This window comes from Eulemur rufifrons, chromosome 7, assembly GCF_041146395.1.
Source record: "Eulemur rufifrons isolate Redbay chromosome 7, OSU_ERuf_1, whole genome shotgun sequence".
NCBI lineage: Eukaryota > Metazoa > Chordata > Mammalia > Primates > Lemuridae > Eulemur > Eulemur rufifrons.
The window spans coordinates 124,300,380-124,316,629 of record NC_090989.1 but is presented as its reverse complement, the minus strand read 5'-3'; the positions used below and the strand labels follow the sequence as shown (position 1 = coordinate 124,316,629).

Below are 16,250 nucleotides of genomic sequence, written 5' to 3'. Positions count from 1 at the left end.
CCATCAATCTCATTCTAGCTAGCTAATATTCCAGGCATGTTCTTGCTTCTGTATAATAATTTTATACTTTTGTAGTGCTTAAAATTTACAACCTGTATTAATCAGATCTTTACAACAATCTTATCAGGGAAAGAAAGGTAGTGTGTGTGTATCTATGTGTGTGTGTATATATATGTGTGTGTGTGTGTAAAAATATTTAGTCATCCCTCAGAAGCAAAGAGGGATTGGTTCCAGAACCCATCTGGACACTAAAATCCATGGATACTTAAGTACCTCAAAAATGGTGTATTGGTATATAAACTATGCACATCTTTCTATATACTTTAAATCATCTCTAGATCATTACAATATTTAATACAATATAAATGCTGTGTAAATAGTTGTTATACTATTACATGTTGCATGTTTTAAAAAGATGTGTATCATTTTTCATTGTTCTATTGTTATTTTTTATTACTTTCCTCAAATATTTATGATCTGTAGTTGGTTGACTCCACAGATTTGAAACCTTCAGATACGGAAGACCTACTGTATACATATACTCTACATTTGTGGTACACATATATTTTTGTTTCTTTCCCTTAGGATGAGGATGTGAGGATGACTACACAACAGTCTCATGGGAAGTTAGCTGGTCTGAGGAGATGCTGGGAGAACAAAAAGGACTTTTGAATATTATGGCCCAAGCACTTCTCACTGCTTTGGCTTGGATAATGTTAATAAATGCTCTCTTTCATGTATAAAATATATACATAATAAATGCTATCTTTCATATACAGAGGAAGTCAAAGTTGGTACTACTGATGTTGGTTAACTTGGTGGGGAGGGTATTCAGGTACAGAATAGAGGATCACACCATAGAGATATGTTGATATGGCTCCAGCTAAGTGGTTCATTCAATCAAGTATCATTTCCAGCTCTTTGACGCTCCCAAGCCTAGGAATTTGTGAGAGGACTGACAGTAGATTAAGAATGAAGTATGTAAGAATTTTTCTTGGCAAAGCTGCTCTTATCCAGTTTATGTTTTGGATTAGCAATAGAAACAATGGCTTTCACAATTTAGGCAACCACAAGTAAAATTTCAGTTTAAGTCACTTTAAGTATAAACCATGGAATTATAAATCCTTGGGGGAGTTAATTATGGATTCAGTTTTAATGCTAGAGTATTGCAGTGCACAATAGGCAATTCTAAAAAGTTGCTGTTTATAAAATGTTGCAGGTAATTAAAGCAATCCAGTATCAAATTCTGTACAAAATGACCTCCTATTTTGTACGTGCATATGTTCATGCCAAATAGCATTTATATTGTGTAATCTACCTTAGGGGCTTTTTTGTTTTTAATATGATGCTGTTGTTTCAAGGTTCAATAAATAAATTCACTAATAACCATTACAAATTGATTCCAACATTGAACAAGAGATAGCACTTTCATTGTACAAATCGTAGGCTTATGCCACTATGCAGACAAAAATCACTTAGCATGCAAGCCTGAGGTGGATCATAGATAGTAACATGTGAATTTTATAAGTTGATCTTTAAAAAGTGATCTCACTGAATAACAGCTCAATATTTCTTAAAAGAAAGGCAAATCTAGAAAGCTGTCCAGAATTTTTGATCCTACACTACTAGTTCCACCTACTAGATTCTACACTACTAGTCCCGGTCCATTTATTTTGATGGTGAACGTAAGGTTAGAAAGCTGTCCAGAATTTTTGATCCTACACTACTAGTTCCACTACTAGATTCTACACTACTAGTCCCGGTCCATTTATTTTGATGGTGAACGTAAGGTTAGAAAGCATATTGGGATATGTTACAGGACCTGAAATAGGGGGCAAATTTGTAATGGGAGTGTTGATGGAGAAAAATACTTCTAGCATAAATGGGAGTTTTCATTTGATCTGGCTGGAGTTCTTTGGACGATGCGCAAGAACTCAGCAGGTGTAGCCCTGCCCTCTAGTGGATGTGGGTGGGAGAAGACATCGGCTCAATATCTGCTCTGTCTGGCTTACCAAGGCTAATTAAAACCAATCGTCCATTAAAAAGCAATTATTAGGGGTCTGGGTGATGTACCGAGCAAGTGGAAAGTTCACGTGAGAAAAGACATAGCCAGTGGCCAGAAAAGTGCCCGTTCTTTGGCTTCAATCAGTGGACGATTGGTGTCTAGTTGCTGTTCCAGCCTCTCCCCGGTTCCTTAACACTTGAAACAAATGAAAAAGATTAGTTTTCCTCCAGCTCTCTGAGGCTGAACCTTGCCCTCTAATTACACACAGGAACTGAAGTACACCCCTTACGGGGACAGAATTTTTGGGAATTCGCCCTGCGATGACCGGCTCTTGCAAGAAATGTGAAGTAGCCGGAGCTGGGGGGGTGCAAGTGGGTGTGGGAGAATCGGAAGGCTGCTCACGGTGCGCCATTCCCTGGCAGGAACACTGGCGCCTGTCTGCGCTCATCCCCTCTATCGGCTGCCCTCGCGTCGCCCGCCGAGATTGTGACGGCCGCCTTGACGGGAGGGGCTTCCCCTGCGGACTTTGTAGAGAGCGTTCAAACGCCTCGGGGACAGCGGCCATGACTGTGTCGGTCCGCTTGGCCCGATCCCGCGGCTGCCTCATGGCAATGAGTGGCCAACACGGGGCGCGGGCAGAGGTTCGACCCTCGCGCCCGGTGGCTGCGTAAAAGCGGACGGGTACCATCGCGAGGACCAGCGAGGGGCCGCCACAGGGCCAGCAGTGACGGGTCGGGCCGCCAACCCGGCGGGCCCTCCTACCGCACTGCTCAGCTCTCAAACAGCACCCATGCGGCGCCGAAAGCTCTACCTTCATTTCACTTCCGCCTTCCCCGCCCGTGAGTGCGAATGCGCCTGCGCGCGCGCCTCTCGCAGCGGAAGTAGTAGCGACAAAGCTCGGTGCACGGCGGGCCGGGAGTGTGGGGCGCGCCGGAGCGGCGGGCGGCGGGGAGGGGCAGAACGCAGGAGCCGGAGGCGGGAGCAGACCAGCGCGGCCGCGCCGAGCCGAACCGGCCGGGCCGAGCGTGACGGTCCCCTCACCTCCTCTCCTTTCCCCTCCCCGCCCGCCCTCCTGCTCACTACTTCTCACGACGCGAGCAGGCTCCCGCCTTGCGCCGCCGCCCCACGAGCAGCTCCTTCGCCCGAGGCGCGCGGGGCGCCCCCGCGAGCCCCGCGGGTGAGTCCCCGCAGCCTGGAGGAGGGGCGAGGTCTGGATCTTTGAGAGGGTACCTGTGTTACCTCTTGCCCCCGTTTCCAGAAACTTCCACGTCCTGAAGGAAGGGGGCGCCCGGGGATACCCCGGCTGGGGGTTGTCTCTAGGGCGCCGCCCGGCTGGCGTGAGCTCTGGACGTTGCGGGCAGCCGAGAGGGCGGGTGCGGGTTCTCTGGGCTCCCGAGGTGGCGGCTGGGCGGGGGACTCCCTTACCCTTTCTCTCGTCAGCGCCGCTTCTCCTGGTTTCTCTTGCAGATGCTGCTGCTAGGGGTGGTGGGAGCAGCCGTGGGACGCGTGGCCGGGAACGGGGGTGACAGCCTGGGATTCCGGGGGCTTCTCTTCCTTGTCCTCCTCTCCTCTCTATTCCCAGTGTGGCTGTGGCTGACACTAAAGACTTTGTAGCCATCAACCAGAGTGCAGTTTCGATGGAAAATGAAGGTAAAGGCCCCTGGCAGACGGGTGCAACGCGGAGTTGAGGGTGTGGTGGTTTGTTTTTAAGTTGTCTTTTTTCCACCTTTTTATTTTGCATGTGAAGTGTCCAAGGGTTTGCTTGCTTAAGGTATCCAGCTTTTATTTTGATCACATGGGGAATTTCGGGGATTAAGGTTCTGTGGGTGACTGAGCTTGATTCTGCTTTTCTGAGAAATTCCTGCTTTCTTTAGCTTAGGAAATGGAAGGGAAGTTTTCATTTCAGATAGCATCTATGCATTTGAAATGAAAGCTATTTGAAAGGAATCACCCGAGGGGAAATGAAAAAGGGGGCGAGGGGATGGACTGCATCTCTGTATATTTCCATTTCAAGCCTTGATACGGTGTGTGACTAGATTATACGAAAGAAAATGATTTTTAATTATCTCTAGCTTTGGGGAAAAAAAAGCTCATTGTTTTTCAGTTCTCAAAAACCGCCTCTGAATTTAATGAAATATTTTGAAGTCATTTTCTTTCTTAAAGTTCTACCCTATTTCAGAACATCATTTAGAAGGTTGACAATAAAACCTGTTTGTCCACTGTACACTTTGAACGCCTTATATTGTCATTCACATGTTACTTGATTTCTTTGTCCTCATTAAAATATTTAATGCTTTTCCAACACAGCACTGATTTATTTTTTAAAACTGCTGAACAACTAAATAAATGATTTTTTTTCCCTCCTGAAATAATCACACTTATTCTCTGGACTGACTTCTGCGTGTGTGCAATCATCTTTTTTTTTCCCCTAGCTTTAACCACGCTGCAAGATGCCATAAAAGATTCTTAACAAAAAATTACAGTTTTCAAAATCTGTATCTGTTACAAAGGAGCTGCAATTGGGCTTGCTGGCTGCTTCTAATTTTTTTTTCCCATTGTTGAGAATGTAAGCTTGATATGTGTAAGGACTAGTAATTTTAAAGTAGATGTTTCTTATAGATGCAGTAATCTGTTTTGCAATCTGAGACTTCAGGGATATGGAGGAAATATGATGAGAGGCATGATTATATTTTCCAATTTTACTCTAGATGTATAATTGGCGGAAGACATTTTCTGAAATGCAAAAGTAACTGCAGAGGAGTTATACTGTCTAATTGGGTCTTGAAACATTTGAAAGCAGTAATGTTTTTGTTTGGTGGTATGGAAAATCACTTTTCTGAGCCTTTTTCCTCTCTTAGTTTATAGATCTAAGAAAGGCAAATCCATTCTGCAGGAGACAAAATTAAATGCTTTCATATACCTCTAAAACTTAATGGATGTTTGTGAACTTATTTTCAAAATGTTACCAGATTTAAGAGAGTAGCCTAAAGTAGATGGATTCTTAAATGTTCCTTTAGTTTTTTGTCTCTGAGGAAGAACAACATGAGTAATAATACCGATTCTCCTTTTGTCCTGAAGTGGGAGGGGGTGGTTGTGTTTGATTGTGTCTGTATTTTATGGCCAAATATGAATGATGTGGCTTCAAAGTAAAAGATTATACAATTCTTAAAAACTTGTGAGGTTTTCTGTCTCATTATTCTTGACCATTAAGAGACTGTTTTTGCCAACTTCTAACTACCATAACGTGTTTTTCCCTTTTTACATATTTAAACATTTTTAAGAAGAACCTGTATATGGCTTAGAAATTTTCAACAGTCTTTGACCGTCTTAAAATACATGGATTAATATCTATTTTTTTTATAGTTCACTTGCCTTTTTATGTATCCTTCTTTGACATGGTATGGTATTAATAGTTTAGAGGTGTGAAACAAAAATGGATTCAAGCCTTGTCTTGAGTCACCTGTCTTATCTTGAACCACTTAAAGCCCTGTGATTTTAGGCAAATTACTTCACCTTTTTGAGCCTCTATTTTCTTATCTATAAATTGGGATTGATAATGTTTAGTTTACAGAGTTGAGAGGATTAAATGAAAAACCCTGTATAAGTTCTCTTGAGGTGGGGGAAGGATAGGGTTTAGGAGCTTGGGTTGTGGAGCTAGGCAACCTGATTTGAATGCTGGATTCCTGCTTACCATTATTTGGCTTTATGCAAATTATTAAAGCATTCTGTGCTTCAGTTTCTTCATCTATAAAGTAAGGATAATGATAGAACCTACCTTGTGAGGTTGTTGTAAACATTTGGAACAGTATCTGGCATATAGTAAGTGCTCAATAAATGTTATTTGTAAATAGCCTAGTCCTATGATGCATACTAATATGCCAGCTGGCATTACTATGTTGTCATGACAGTTGAATGTTGGAAAGGGGAATAGAAGGGGCCAAAATTCTCTGTTTGAAATTGTCATTGTTAAGGGGTAGCAGAGTTAAGTAAGGAATTTTCTGTAGTCTTAGTGCTTTAAGCCTATATAAAAAGTTTTGAGCTCTATCAGGAAGCCAAGGGCCAGTGTGGAGACTGGCTTGGATTTGAATCCTCACAGGTAATTTTTTCCTCGCATAAAAATCTATTAACAAGTTACTATCCTAAGCTTTCTTAACTTGTAAATCTTCCTATCTGTAAATGAGATAATGTCCTCTTGGGTGATTCCTGTGAGTAACAAATGAAGCCTGGTATGCAAAGTGGCCAGAACAATGGTTGACACACAGTTAGCTTGCAAGAGTATTTGAATGATGCTATTCTTCACCAGTAACAGAGAATTTTCTAGTAGGTATGCAGATAATTTATAGCTCTAGGTGTGAACAGTGTAGATAGTTGCTCACTAGAGCATCAGCATGCAGGTTCTTAGGTAGCCTGCCAAGTTTATGGTTTTGGGAGGAGAAAATGGCTTCATCCATGTGGTTCCCTTCAGCAGTGGTGGTATTTTCTTTGGCACTTCAGTTTTGATTCTTCTGGACCTTTTTTTCAGGGCCCACTTAAATTTTCTCAGCAAAGCTTGACCAGTTTTTAGCTGTAGATTCCAGGATGCTCCATGAATACTTCATGACAATCACTAGGAACATTTGAAGTGAATTTCTTGGAATTTCAGGGACGAGCCCTAGGTATCCATTTGTGAGTTAGGATTTTATTCACACTATTTAGAATTCCTTTTTAAATGTTTATCACAAATATAAACATAAACCACTTAGGAATCTGAAATGTATAATTAAATGGCTCTTTTCTGATTTTTAGAAATTGTTTGTATATGTAAAGGGCTAGCTTACTAGACAATTCTAGGTGGAGAATTTTGCAAATAGTTTCTCTTTCCCATCAGTGGAATAAATTTGGCTTTTCCCATTAAAAAAGTGTAAATTTAAGGCACATGAAACTAATATAGACTTGAATTTTTGACTAGTGGAAAGAAAAGTAATTCGGACATGGTTAATTTAAGATTGTAGGCAAAGCTAATAGGTCTGGAAAGTAATCCCCCCAATCTCTTTTGTCTGGCATTTGAAAATTAAAGTATTTGTATTTACACTTTTTCAAATAGTTTTCTTATTCAATTTCGAATTGTTAATCATCTAGGAATGTCTCAGGAAAAGATTGTATTAGGATAGTTGGAGAAGCTATGAGGAGAAAGAGATGATTCCTTTTGTGTATTCCATTTTACGGGAAATAGGAAATCAGGTTATAAAAATATATCTTTAGGCGTGGAAAATATAGTTTATTTTGTTTGCATTTTTGTCAATAAAATGATTTATTTATTTATTTTTTTTTTGAGACAGAGTCTCACTCTGTTGCCCAGGCTAGAGTGCCATGGCATCAGCCTAGCTCACAGCAACCTCAAACTCCTGGGCTCAAGCAATCCTGCCTCAACCTCCCGAGTAGTTGGGACTACAGTCATGCGCCACCATGCCTGGCTAATTTTTCTCTCTATATATTTTTAGTTGTCCATATAATTTCTTTCTATTTTTAGTAGAGATGGGGTCTCACTCTTGCTCAGGCTGGTCCTGAACTCCTGAGCTCAAGCGTTCCTCCTGCCTCGGCCTCCCAGAGTGCTAGGATTACAGGTGTGAGCCACCACGCCCGGCCAATAAAATGATATTCTTAATACTCTGGAAAAGAGTTAAAACTGAAAGAGATTGTGTATGTGACAACATTTTATAAACTGTAGTAATTTAAGCCAGAGGAAGGATGCAGCAGAGATTATTTGTAAGCCAGTACCCTTCTGACAATTGAATCCTAAATACTTGGTTTGTCTTAATGTTTTTATCATTCATTTGAAGTCAGCAGAATTCAGCTATGTTAACTGAAGCATACTGAAACAAAACAGTTTCCTAGGGAACATACCCCTAGGGCCCAAGGCTGATTTTCTTTTGAGATCTTCCTTAACCATGATCTGTTTTACAAGGTTAAATTTTTTTTTTTTTTTTTTTTTTTTAAGGTAGAAAGAATATCGTTGTTTGATGGAAAAGTTAGTTTGGTCATTGTTACATGTAACATGTTAAAATACCTCAGTTCAAGAGGTCCCCTCACATTTACTTTGTTAAAACACAAACTCTTTTTTGTAATGGTCTCAGGCATCAGTTATGACAAGATTATCTTTACTCTTTTCATATGAACAAGTGTTGGTAAAAGGCTGTAAGGTAAAAACTGGTTAGGTTAGTGCTGACGTTAATGCCATTATTTCATTCATGAAAGGACTTCTCAAAAAAGTTGAGGCTATGGTGATGCACTTCCTCTTGAATGTATATGGCTGGTATTTATATGCATTTGCTAATATAGTTGACTCTGGAGCAATTTGGGGGTAAGAGGGGCTGACCCCACTGTGCAGTTAAAAATCCACATATAGCTTTTGATTATCTTAAAACTTAACTATTATTAATAATGGCCTACTGTTGACTGGAAGCCTTACTGGTAACATAAACAGTTGATTAGCACATATTTTGTATGTTATCTGTATTATATACTGTGTTCTTACAGCAACGTAAGCTACCAAAGAAAATGTTATTAAGAAAGTCATAAGGAAGAGAAAATGTATTTACATTAAGAAAATCATAAGGAAGAGAAAATACATTTACTAAAGGTCTTCATCTTCATTGTCTTCACATTTAATAGGCTGAGGAGGAGGAGGAAAAGGAAGAGTTGATCTTGCTGTCTTAGGGGTGGCAGGGGAGGAAGAAAATTCAAGTTTAACTGGACCTGCACATTTTGAACTCCTGGTGTTCAAGGGTCAACACCTTGTCTTCTGTCTTTCGGCTTTAAATTGCTGTTGACAAAGATATAAATTTTAGGATTACAAGTAAATTACACAAATTGTGTTAAATTAGATTAGCTTAGGCTAAACTTGTGATACATTTAGAAAAATTTGAAATGTTAAAAAGCTATCTTATAGACAGTAGGACAGTAATAGCTGGGATCAGAAGCATTATCTTAAGATGGCTGTAGGCCGGGTGCGGTGGCCCACACCTGTAATCCTAGCACTCTGGGAGGCCAAGGCAGGGGGATCGCTCAAGGTCAGGAGTTCAAGACCAGCCTGAGCAAGAGCGACACCCCATCTGTACTAAAAATAGAAAGAAATGATTTGGACAGCTAAAAAATAGATATATAGAAAAAATTAGCCGGGCATGGTGGCTCATGACTGTAGTCCCAGCTACTCAGGAGGCTGAGGCAGGAGGATGGCTTGAGCCCAGGAGTTTGAGGTTGCTGTGAGCTAGGCAGATGCCATGGCACTCTAGCCTGGGCAACAGAGCAAGACTCTGTCTCATAAAAAAAAAAAAAAAAAAAAAAAAAAAGATGGCTTTAATGGGGCATCTTACTCCATTTCAGTTTCTGCTTTTTTTTCCTGCTAGTAATAGAGAATGTATGAGTTGGAATTATTTAGTATACATGTTAATTATAATTGTTTACTCAAGTAAAGGCCTTTTGATTTGACGTTTGGTCATTTCATAAATGTGCTGACCTAAACTTGTGATCCCTAGGAGGAAATGTAGCAATTTAGCATGACATTCTTTAGTCTTTTAGAAAGCTCTGAGGTATTGATCATCTTTGTAGAAATTATTTCCTTTTTTTTTGTTTGTTTGTTTTTTTGTTTTGAGGCAAAGTTGCTCCGTTGCCTGGGCTAGTGTAGTGTAGTGATATCATCAGAGCTCGCTGTAACCTCAAACTCCCTGGGCTCAAGCAATCCTCCTGGCTTTATTTAGCCTTCTGAGTAGCTAGGACTACAGGTGCACACCTCCATGCCTAGCTAATTCTTTTTTTCTTCTTCTTTTGGTAGAGACAGGATTTTGCTATGTTGCTGAGGCTGGTCTAGATCTCCTGGCCTGAAGCAGTCCTCCTGAGTTAGATCCCCAAAGTGCTAAGATCACAGGTGTGACCCACTGTACCTGGCCTCCATTTATTTATTTAGTTAAAACAAATAGCCTGGTGAAGTTGGAATAGCAGCAGGACTCTAAATACTAAATATATTTGCCACTCTGTTGTTTGATGTTCAGCCCTTTATAAAAGAAAAACTCAAATGATAGCCAAACTGGAAATAATTAGGCTGTCACTCATCATACTTTTTTTGAACATTGTTTTTTAAAAATGTGAAGTATAACTTAAAAGTTTTGATTGGATTGTAAATTTCAGGAATTTATCCTGGTTATTGTGTTTTGAAGTTCAAAAAGGGCAAAGCATTTCCTAAGAACCATTAGTCCAATAAAATTTTATTCTCTGCCTGAGGGCAAGATCAAAATTCAGGTCCTGGATTTTCTCTCACCTGAAATCAGACCTTTTTTCATTTGTAGTATAAATAAATTAGCCTTTTAATGCTGTGATTTTATTCATACATGTTACATATGAGATATACATATATATATCTTTGTGTGTGGTCATTTCTCTAGATTTTGTTTGGCCATCTATTTTAGTGTTTTCCTAGAGGAATGTTTGTTTTCCTTACTTTCATATGAATTTCTACATCAGCAGGGACAGAAATACTAGTTGCTTCAAGCTTTCTTTGGGAGTCATATCTTACTTGCTCTGTTGAGTGTCAGTTCTACATTCCCTTGGAGCAGGCAAAAACGGTTCATGGCACAAATGCCAGAAATAGCTTGCAAGTCACTTTGTAATGGCATGCAAACCACATCTTTGTCCTTTTCTTAATGCTTGTCAGGGCTACTGTCTACTGAGAGTTAACATCTGGCTTATGAAACTAGTGTCTGATCTCAGATGGGAAATTCCAGCTTCCTTCTCCACCCCATAGAAAGAAGATGTGGTCTTTGCATACTAGTCTTTAAGGTCTGCCAGCCCCCTGCCCTAGAAGTTGGTAGTTCGGTTATATCTTGATAAATACCCCTAATTCATGTGAGGGACCGAGAGAGATTAATTCCTTCTGATTTATTCTGTTAGAAGAAAAATAAGGAGAGATTGGCTTTTATATATATTAGAGTGATGGGGATGGATGAGAAAGACATTTTACTCCTAGGAAAAACCATCAGGACTTGGACAATGACTAGATACAGGGAATGAAGGGGAACGTTGAGTCAGAAATAACTGTAAGATGTCAAGCTGGCATAGGTGGGTGAGTGGAAGTGACGCTGGTTTGGAGGAGTGAGTTGATTTGGGCACTGGCCAAAGAGAGTATGTAGAAGAAGGTCAGGCTGTCACCGTGTGAGTCTCATGGGACTGTGTATGGAGAGAGGTTTTAAATCGAACACCAGGGTTCAGAGTGACCTCTTGAGGGCAGAAACCCTCAAGTTGTCCCTCATTCAGCTTCAACAGAGTCTGGGACATTTCCTACTGCTAATTGAGCGAAAATAGTGGCTACCGCCCTGTAACTCAGTGTTTCTCATCTAGGGGTGATTTTGCCCTGCCAAGAGACACTTGGCAGTGTCTCAAGACATTTTTGTGTCATCACAACTGTGGGGATGCTACTGGCATTCAGTGGATAGAGACCTGGGATGCTGGTAAACATTCTGAAATAAATAAGATAATACCACTCCTCCCCAAATAATTATCTGGACCCAAATGTCAGTGGTGCCAAGACTGAGAAACACTGTTCTAACCAAAGGCAAGAAAGTTAACTCTGGCCTTGGTTTCCTCACTTATAAAGAAATGATGACTCTACCTCAGGTTTGTTAGGATTAGATAGGCCAGGGTATGTACAAGTGCCGGGCATGAAAGAGAGCTCAGCAAATGCTGATTTCTCTTACCTTAGTTGATGAACAGATTCACAGAAATTACAGAAATTACTTTTGGTCACTGATGTTTTAATTTCTAATTTCAAAGCTTCACATTTTTCTGAGAGATGGGTGGGATGCCTAGGAAACCTATAGTAGCTTTTATAATCTTAACGCTTTCCTCATAGTTTTATCAAATTATGATTTTGATTCTACTTTAGGCTTGTAGTATTTCATGATTTACTGTTTATTTACCAGGAGGCAAAACTGTTGAAAGCTTGATTAAAAGTTTTAGCTACTAATCGATGAAATTAAACCCTTAGTTTTACTTTTTAATCTGTAAATACATTTTAAGTATAATCTAAGTATTGCTCTCAAAACTTTTATAATTTGAAAGCAATTTTACTATTCTTTGAAATCAAGACTGAAGTGTTCTGAATTATTTTTAGAAAATGCCAGACCTGTGTCTATATTGCCCTTTTCCTTTTTATCAATATACAGAATTCCATGTAAACATCTCCCTATCAGTGTTTAACGTCTACTTGCATGTACATAGTTGTGTGGCATTCCCATTTTTAGGTAGACACTGGAAAGTCTTTGCTGCTAATCTCTTTCTCTTTTATATAAAAAGTTTACTTTTTACTTAAATTTTCCCATCAATAGGGTGAAATTAACATAAGAAAGGTGCTTGAGTTTAGTAAACTATTTATTAGACTCTTCCTAATCTATATTTTATTAATTGCAGGTGGAATTTAGAAATAATATTGTGCCTGTTTTTCTTTTTTTCCCTTTTTTTTTTTTTTGGAGTTTTTAGAGACAAGGTCTTGCTCTGTCACCCAGGCTGGAGTGGAGTGGTGCAATCATAGCTTGCTGTAATCTCAAACACCTGGTCTCAAGTGACACTCTTGAGTAGCTAGGACTACAGGTGCGCACAACCACACCCAGCTAATATTTTTATTTTTGTAGAGATGGGGCCTTGCTGTGTTTCCCAGGCTGGTTCATTAAATAGTTGGTTTGAAACTTTAGCTTTTGAGGGAGACCACTTAAAATGGAAAATAAGTAGTAAAGTACATTTTGTGGCAGCAAAGAAATTCTTATTCATCTTAAACCTATGGAATTCAGTGCTTTTGATGATACTAAATTGTATCTGACTGTAAACCGCTTTTAAAGGCTTACATGGCTCCCCATTGTACTTGTAGCCATTTAGGTCAGTAAGCACAGGGTGTGCAGGATTCCACAGTGATGTCTTTGGTTTCATAACGGTTTGGTTTGCCATAGCCTGTAAAATAAGCTCACCAATTAACCGCTTTATGAAATGAACATCGTTGGTTTTATGCAGATACTAGAAGGTATGAAGGAATCTACCATTTGTTACTACAGTTGAATACTGGGCTGGTAGCATAGATTCCAGGGAAAGTGATACCTCTAACAGGACCACAGTCTTCTTACACTTTTTTTTTTTTTCCCTGCGATATTACTAGTTTACTCATGATTAGAAGAGTAAATTATGCGTATGTCTTGTAACTGGTGAGGTTAATGTGATCACTTGGTTAGGGTGGTGCCTGCCAGATTTCCCCATTGTAAAGTTGCTTTTTTTCCCTTTGTAATTAATAATGTTAATTTTGCGTTTGTGTGATAATAAGCAATAATTCCTTTGTAATTAATTCTTTTCTCTACTGGGGAGGTACTGCAAATAATCCTGTGTCTCATACTTTGCATGGGCTAGTTTTTGCATCTATCAATGCTTCTTTCTGGTAGCAGTTACTGGTGTGGTGTTAGCTTACTTGTGATTTTCTATTTCCTTCATTCCTACTGTATTTATTAATTGGAATTCTATTAAGGAAGTACTGTCCCTTTTCCTTAATTTATGAATTATCCAATTGTTTACATTGATTCATGGATATTTATTTTTCTTCATGGGTTAAAATCTAATAATATTTTGTTGCTCAAATCATTCCAGTTTTGGTTATTGAGAGCACTTTGAAATTTGCTCCTGTGTCCTTTCTGCAATGCTCTCACGTTTTGTGAGCACTAATTTGCTTCCTTGCTACTACAAGATGCTCTAGGTGCATCCTGTAGTTTCCCTGCTTGCCATGGAATCAACCATTTTTTTTTTGAAGAAGCTGGTTCATTTTATTGGAGAATGGTATCTAGAAACCAAGATCTGAGTACCAGCTGTGCTCCATGCTACTGTGGTGTCATTGCTTCTAGGTCCTCTGAGTAGATAGAGCTAGCAATATACATATACTAACATGCATGCTCATATTTTTGTTTCCATATGTATCCATCTGTGTATATAAATTAAAAACTGAGTGCATACTGATGCTTCCAGTTCCAGTCTCTCACCATGGGATTCATTTTAGTCTTTTCTCTATTCAAGCCTTTTCCCTTTCCTTGTTACTTCCTTCTCCAAAGGTGAGAAACCTGGTTGTCATCCACAATATAGGGACTGACTTATTCAATCTGAGTACACGCACATGAAAGTAGTTTTAGAATTACTAACCCATTCCCCTGTGAGAAACACATATTTATCTATATTTCCTTTTAAAAAATTTTTAATAGATTTAGGGTGTACAAGTTGAATTCCATTACGGGTATATATTGTATAGCGGTGAAGTCTGGACTTTTGGTGTACCCATCAATGTGTGGAGAAACAAATGTGTGGAGAAACACATTTTTAAACTACAATACAGTATTTGTCTTTAGCTTTACAGTACACAGGAAAATTCTGTTTTCTAAAGTTTTTTTGGCTTGGTTCTTTTCTACCTGCTTCTCTATAGTTACATTATTCATTTGTAATAAAAGTAGGTTCATTTGTTACTGTTTGTGTGCTATTTTAGGTTCCTCCCACATCTTGTTTGATTTTAATTATTTCTTTAATCTTTTGAAGTAATTGATGACCATATTATGCCTCCATTTATCTGGAATGAAGATCTGTTCTTAAAAGGACTAGAGTTGCTTAAAGTTAGGTGTAGCTGTAATTGCTTTGCCTGATAGCAGTTAAGTTGAAAGGAGCTGTGCTTTGGCAGTCATTTTCTTGGGCTTGCTTACCTGGTTCCTTAATTACAGCTCTCATTTCTATATCTTTTACGCTTGGGAATTTGTATTGAAATCAGCCCCCTGACTAAATCTTGTTTGTTTTGGATGCGTAGTTTTAGACCCAGCGTCACCTGTAGGCTGAATACTAATTCTCTTATTCCTGTGGTAACTCATGAATTATTTTGTAGACCTGTAGACAGTTTTTTACTGTTCTTTTTTGAGATACAATTCACTTACCATAAAATTCACCATTTTAAAGTGTACAGTTCAGCAGTTTTATGTATATTCACAAAGTTTGTATATTGATCTAATTCCAGAACGTTTTTGTTACTTCAAAAAGAAACCCCTTACCCATTAGCAGTCACTTCCCATTCTTCCCTGTCCCCAGCCCCTGACAACCACTAATCCATTTGCCTGTTCTGGGCATTTCATATAAATGGAATCATTTGATTTGTGACCTTTTGTGTCTTGCTTCATTCACTTTACCATAATGTTTTCAAGACTCATCCATAATTATAGCATGTGTTAGTAGTGCTTCATTTCTTTTATGGCAGAATAATATTCCATTGTATGAATACACCATATTTTGTTTACCCACTTCTCAGTTGGTGGACACTTGAGTTGTTTCTACTTTTTGGCAACTATAAATAATAATACTATTGTAAACATTCATGTACAGGTTTTCTGTGTGAACATGTTTTCAGTTCTTTTGGGTATATACTTAGAAGTACTCAGTCATACGGTAATTCTGTGTTTAATTTATTAATTACTGTAGCGGTTGTGTCTTTTCATTCCCACCAATAATATATGAAGATTCCACTTAATTTCTTCGCATTTTCTCTAATAGTTTCCTGTTTTTTTCTTTTTTAAAAATTGCCATCCTAGGGGGTATGAAGTGGTTTCATATTGTGGTTTTGATTTTCATTTGCTAGATGACTAATGATGTCAAACATGTTTTCATGTGCGTATTGTCTATATGTATATCTTTGGAGAAATGTCAAATCTTTTGACCATTTATTAATTTGTTATCTGCTCTTTTTTTTTTTTTTTTTTTTTTTGAGACAGAGTCTCACTCTGTTGCCCGGGCTAGAGTGAGTGCCGTGGCGTCAGCCTAGCTCACAGCAACCTCAAACTCCTGGGCTCAAGCAATCCTACTGCCTCAGCCTCCCGAGTAGCTGGGACTACAGGCATGTGCCACCATGCCCAGCTAATTTTTTCTATATATTTTTAGCTGTCCATATAATTTCTTTATATTTTTAGTAGAGACGGGGGTCTCACTCTTGCTCGGGCTGGTCTCGAACTCCTGAGCTCAAATGATCTGCCTGCCTCAGCCTCTCAGAGTGCTAGGATTACAGGTGTGAGCCACCGCACCTGGCCTGTTATCTGCTTTTTTATTGTTGAGTTGTAAGAGTCTGGTGCGCGCGCGCATGCGCGTACACACACACACACACACACACACACACACACATTTTGTTTTTGAGACACAGTCTCTGTTGCCCCAGGTAAAGTGTAGT

At 39.3% G+C, this 16,250-nt stretch overlaps 1 protein-coding gene across 5 annotated transcripts in view; it reads left to right on the top strand.

The window, feature by feature from the left end:
* Positions 1-16,250, top strand: part of ATP2C1 (ATPase secretory pathway Ca2+ transporting 1) — a 143,601-nt gene that overhangs the window by 30,222 nt on the left and 97,129 nt on the right. The window contains exons 1-2 of one of the 5 annotated variants that reach the window (XM_069475427.1): positions 2,959-3,182; positions 3,473-3,655. The exons of 3 other annotated variants lie outside the window; for them this stretch is intronic. In XM_069475427.1, the coding sequence (XP_069331528.1) occupies positions 3,650-3,655 (6 nt within the window). In that variant the 5' untranslated portion in view covers positions 2,959-3,182; positions 3,473-3,649. Of the gene's footprint in view, positions 1-2,958; positions 3,183-3,435; positions 3,656-16,250 lie in introns of those variants that run through there. One more of the 5 variants, XM_069475429.1, reaches the window with a different exon arrangement.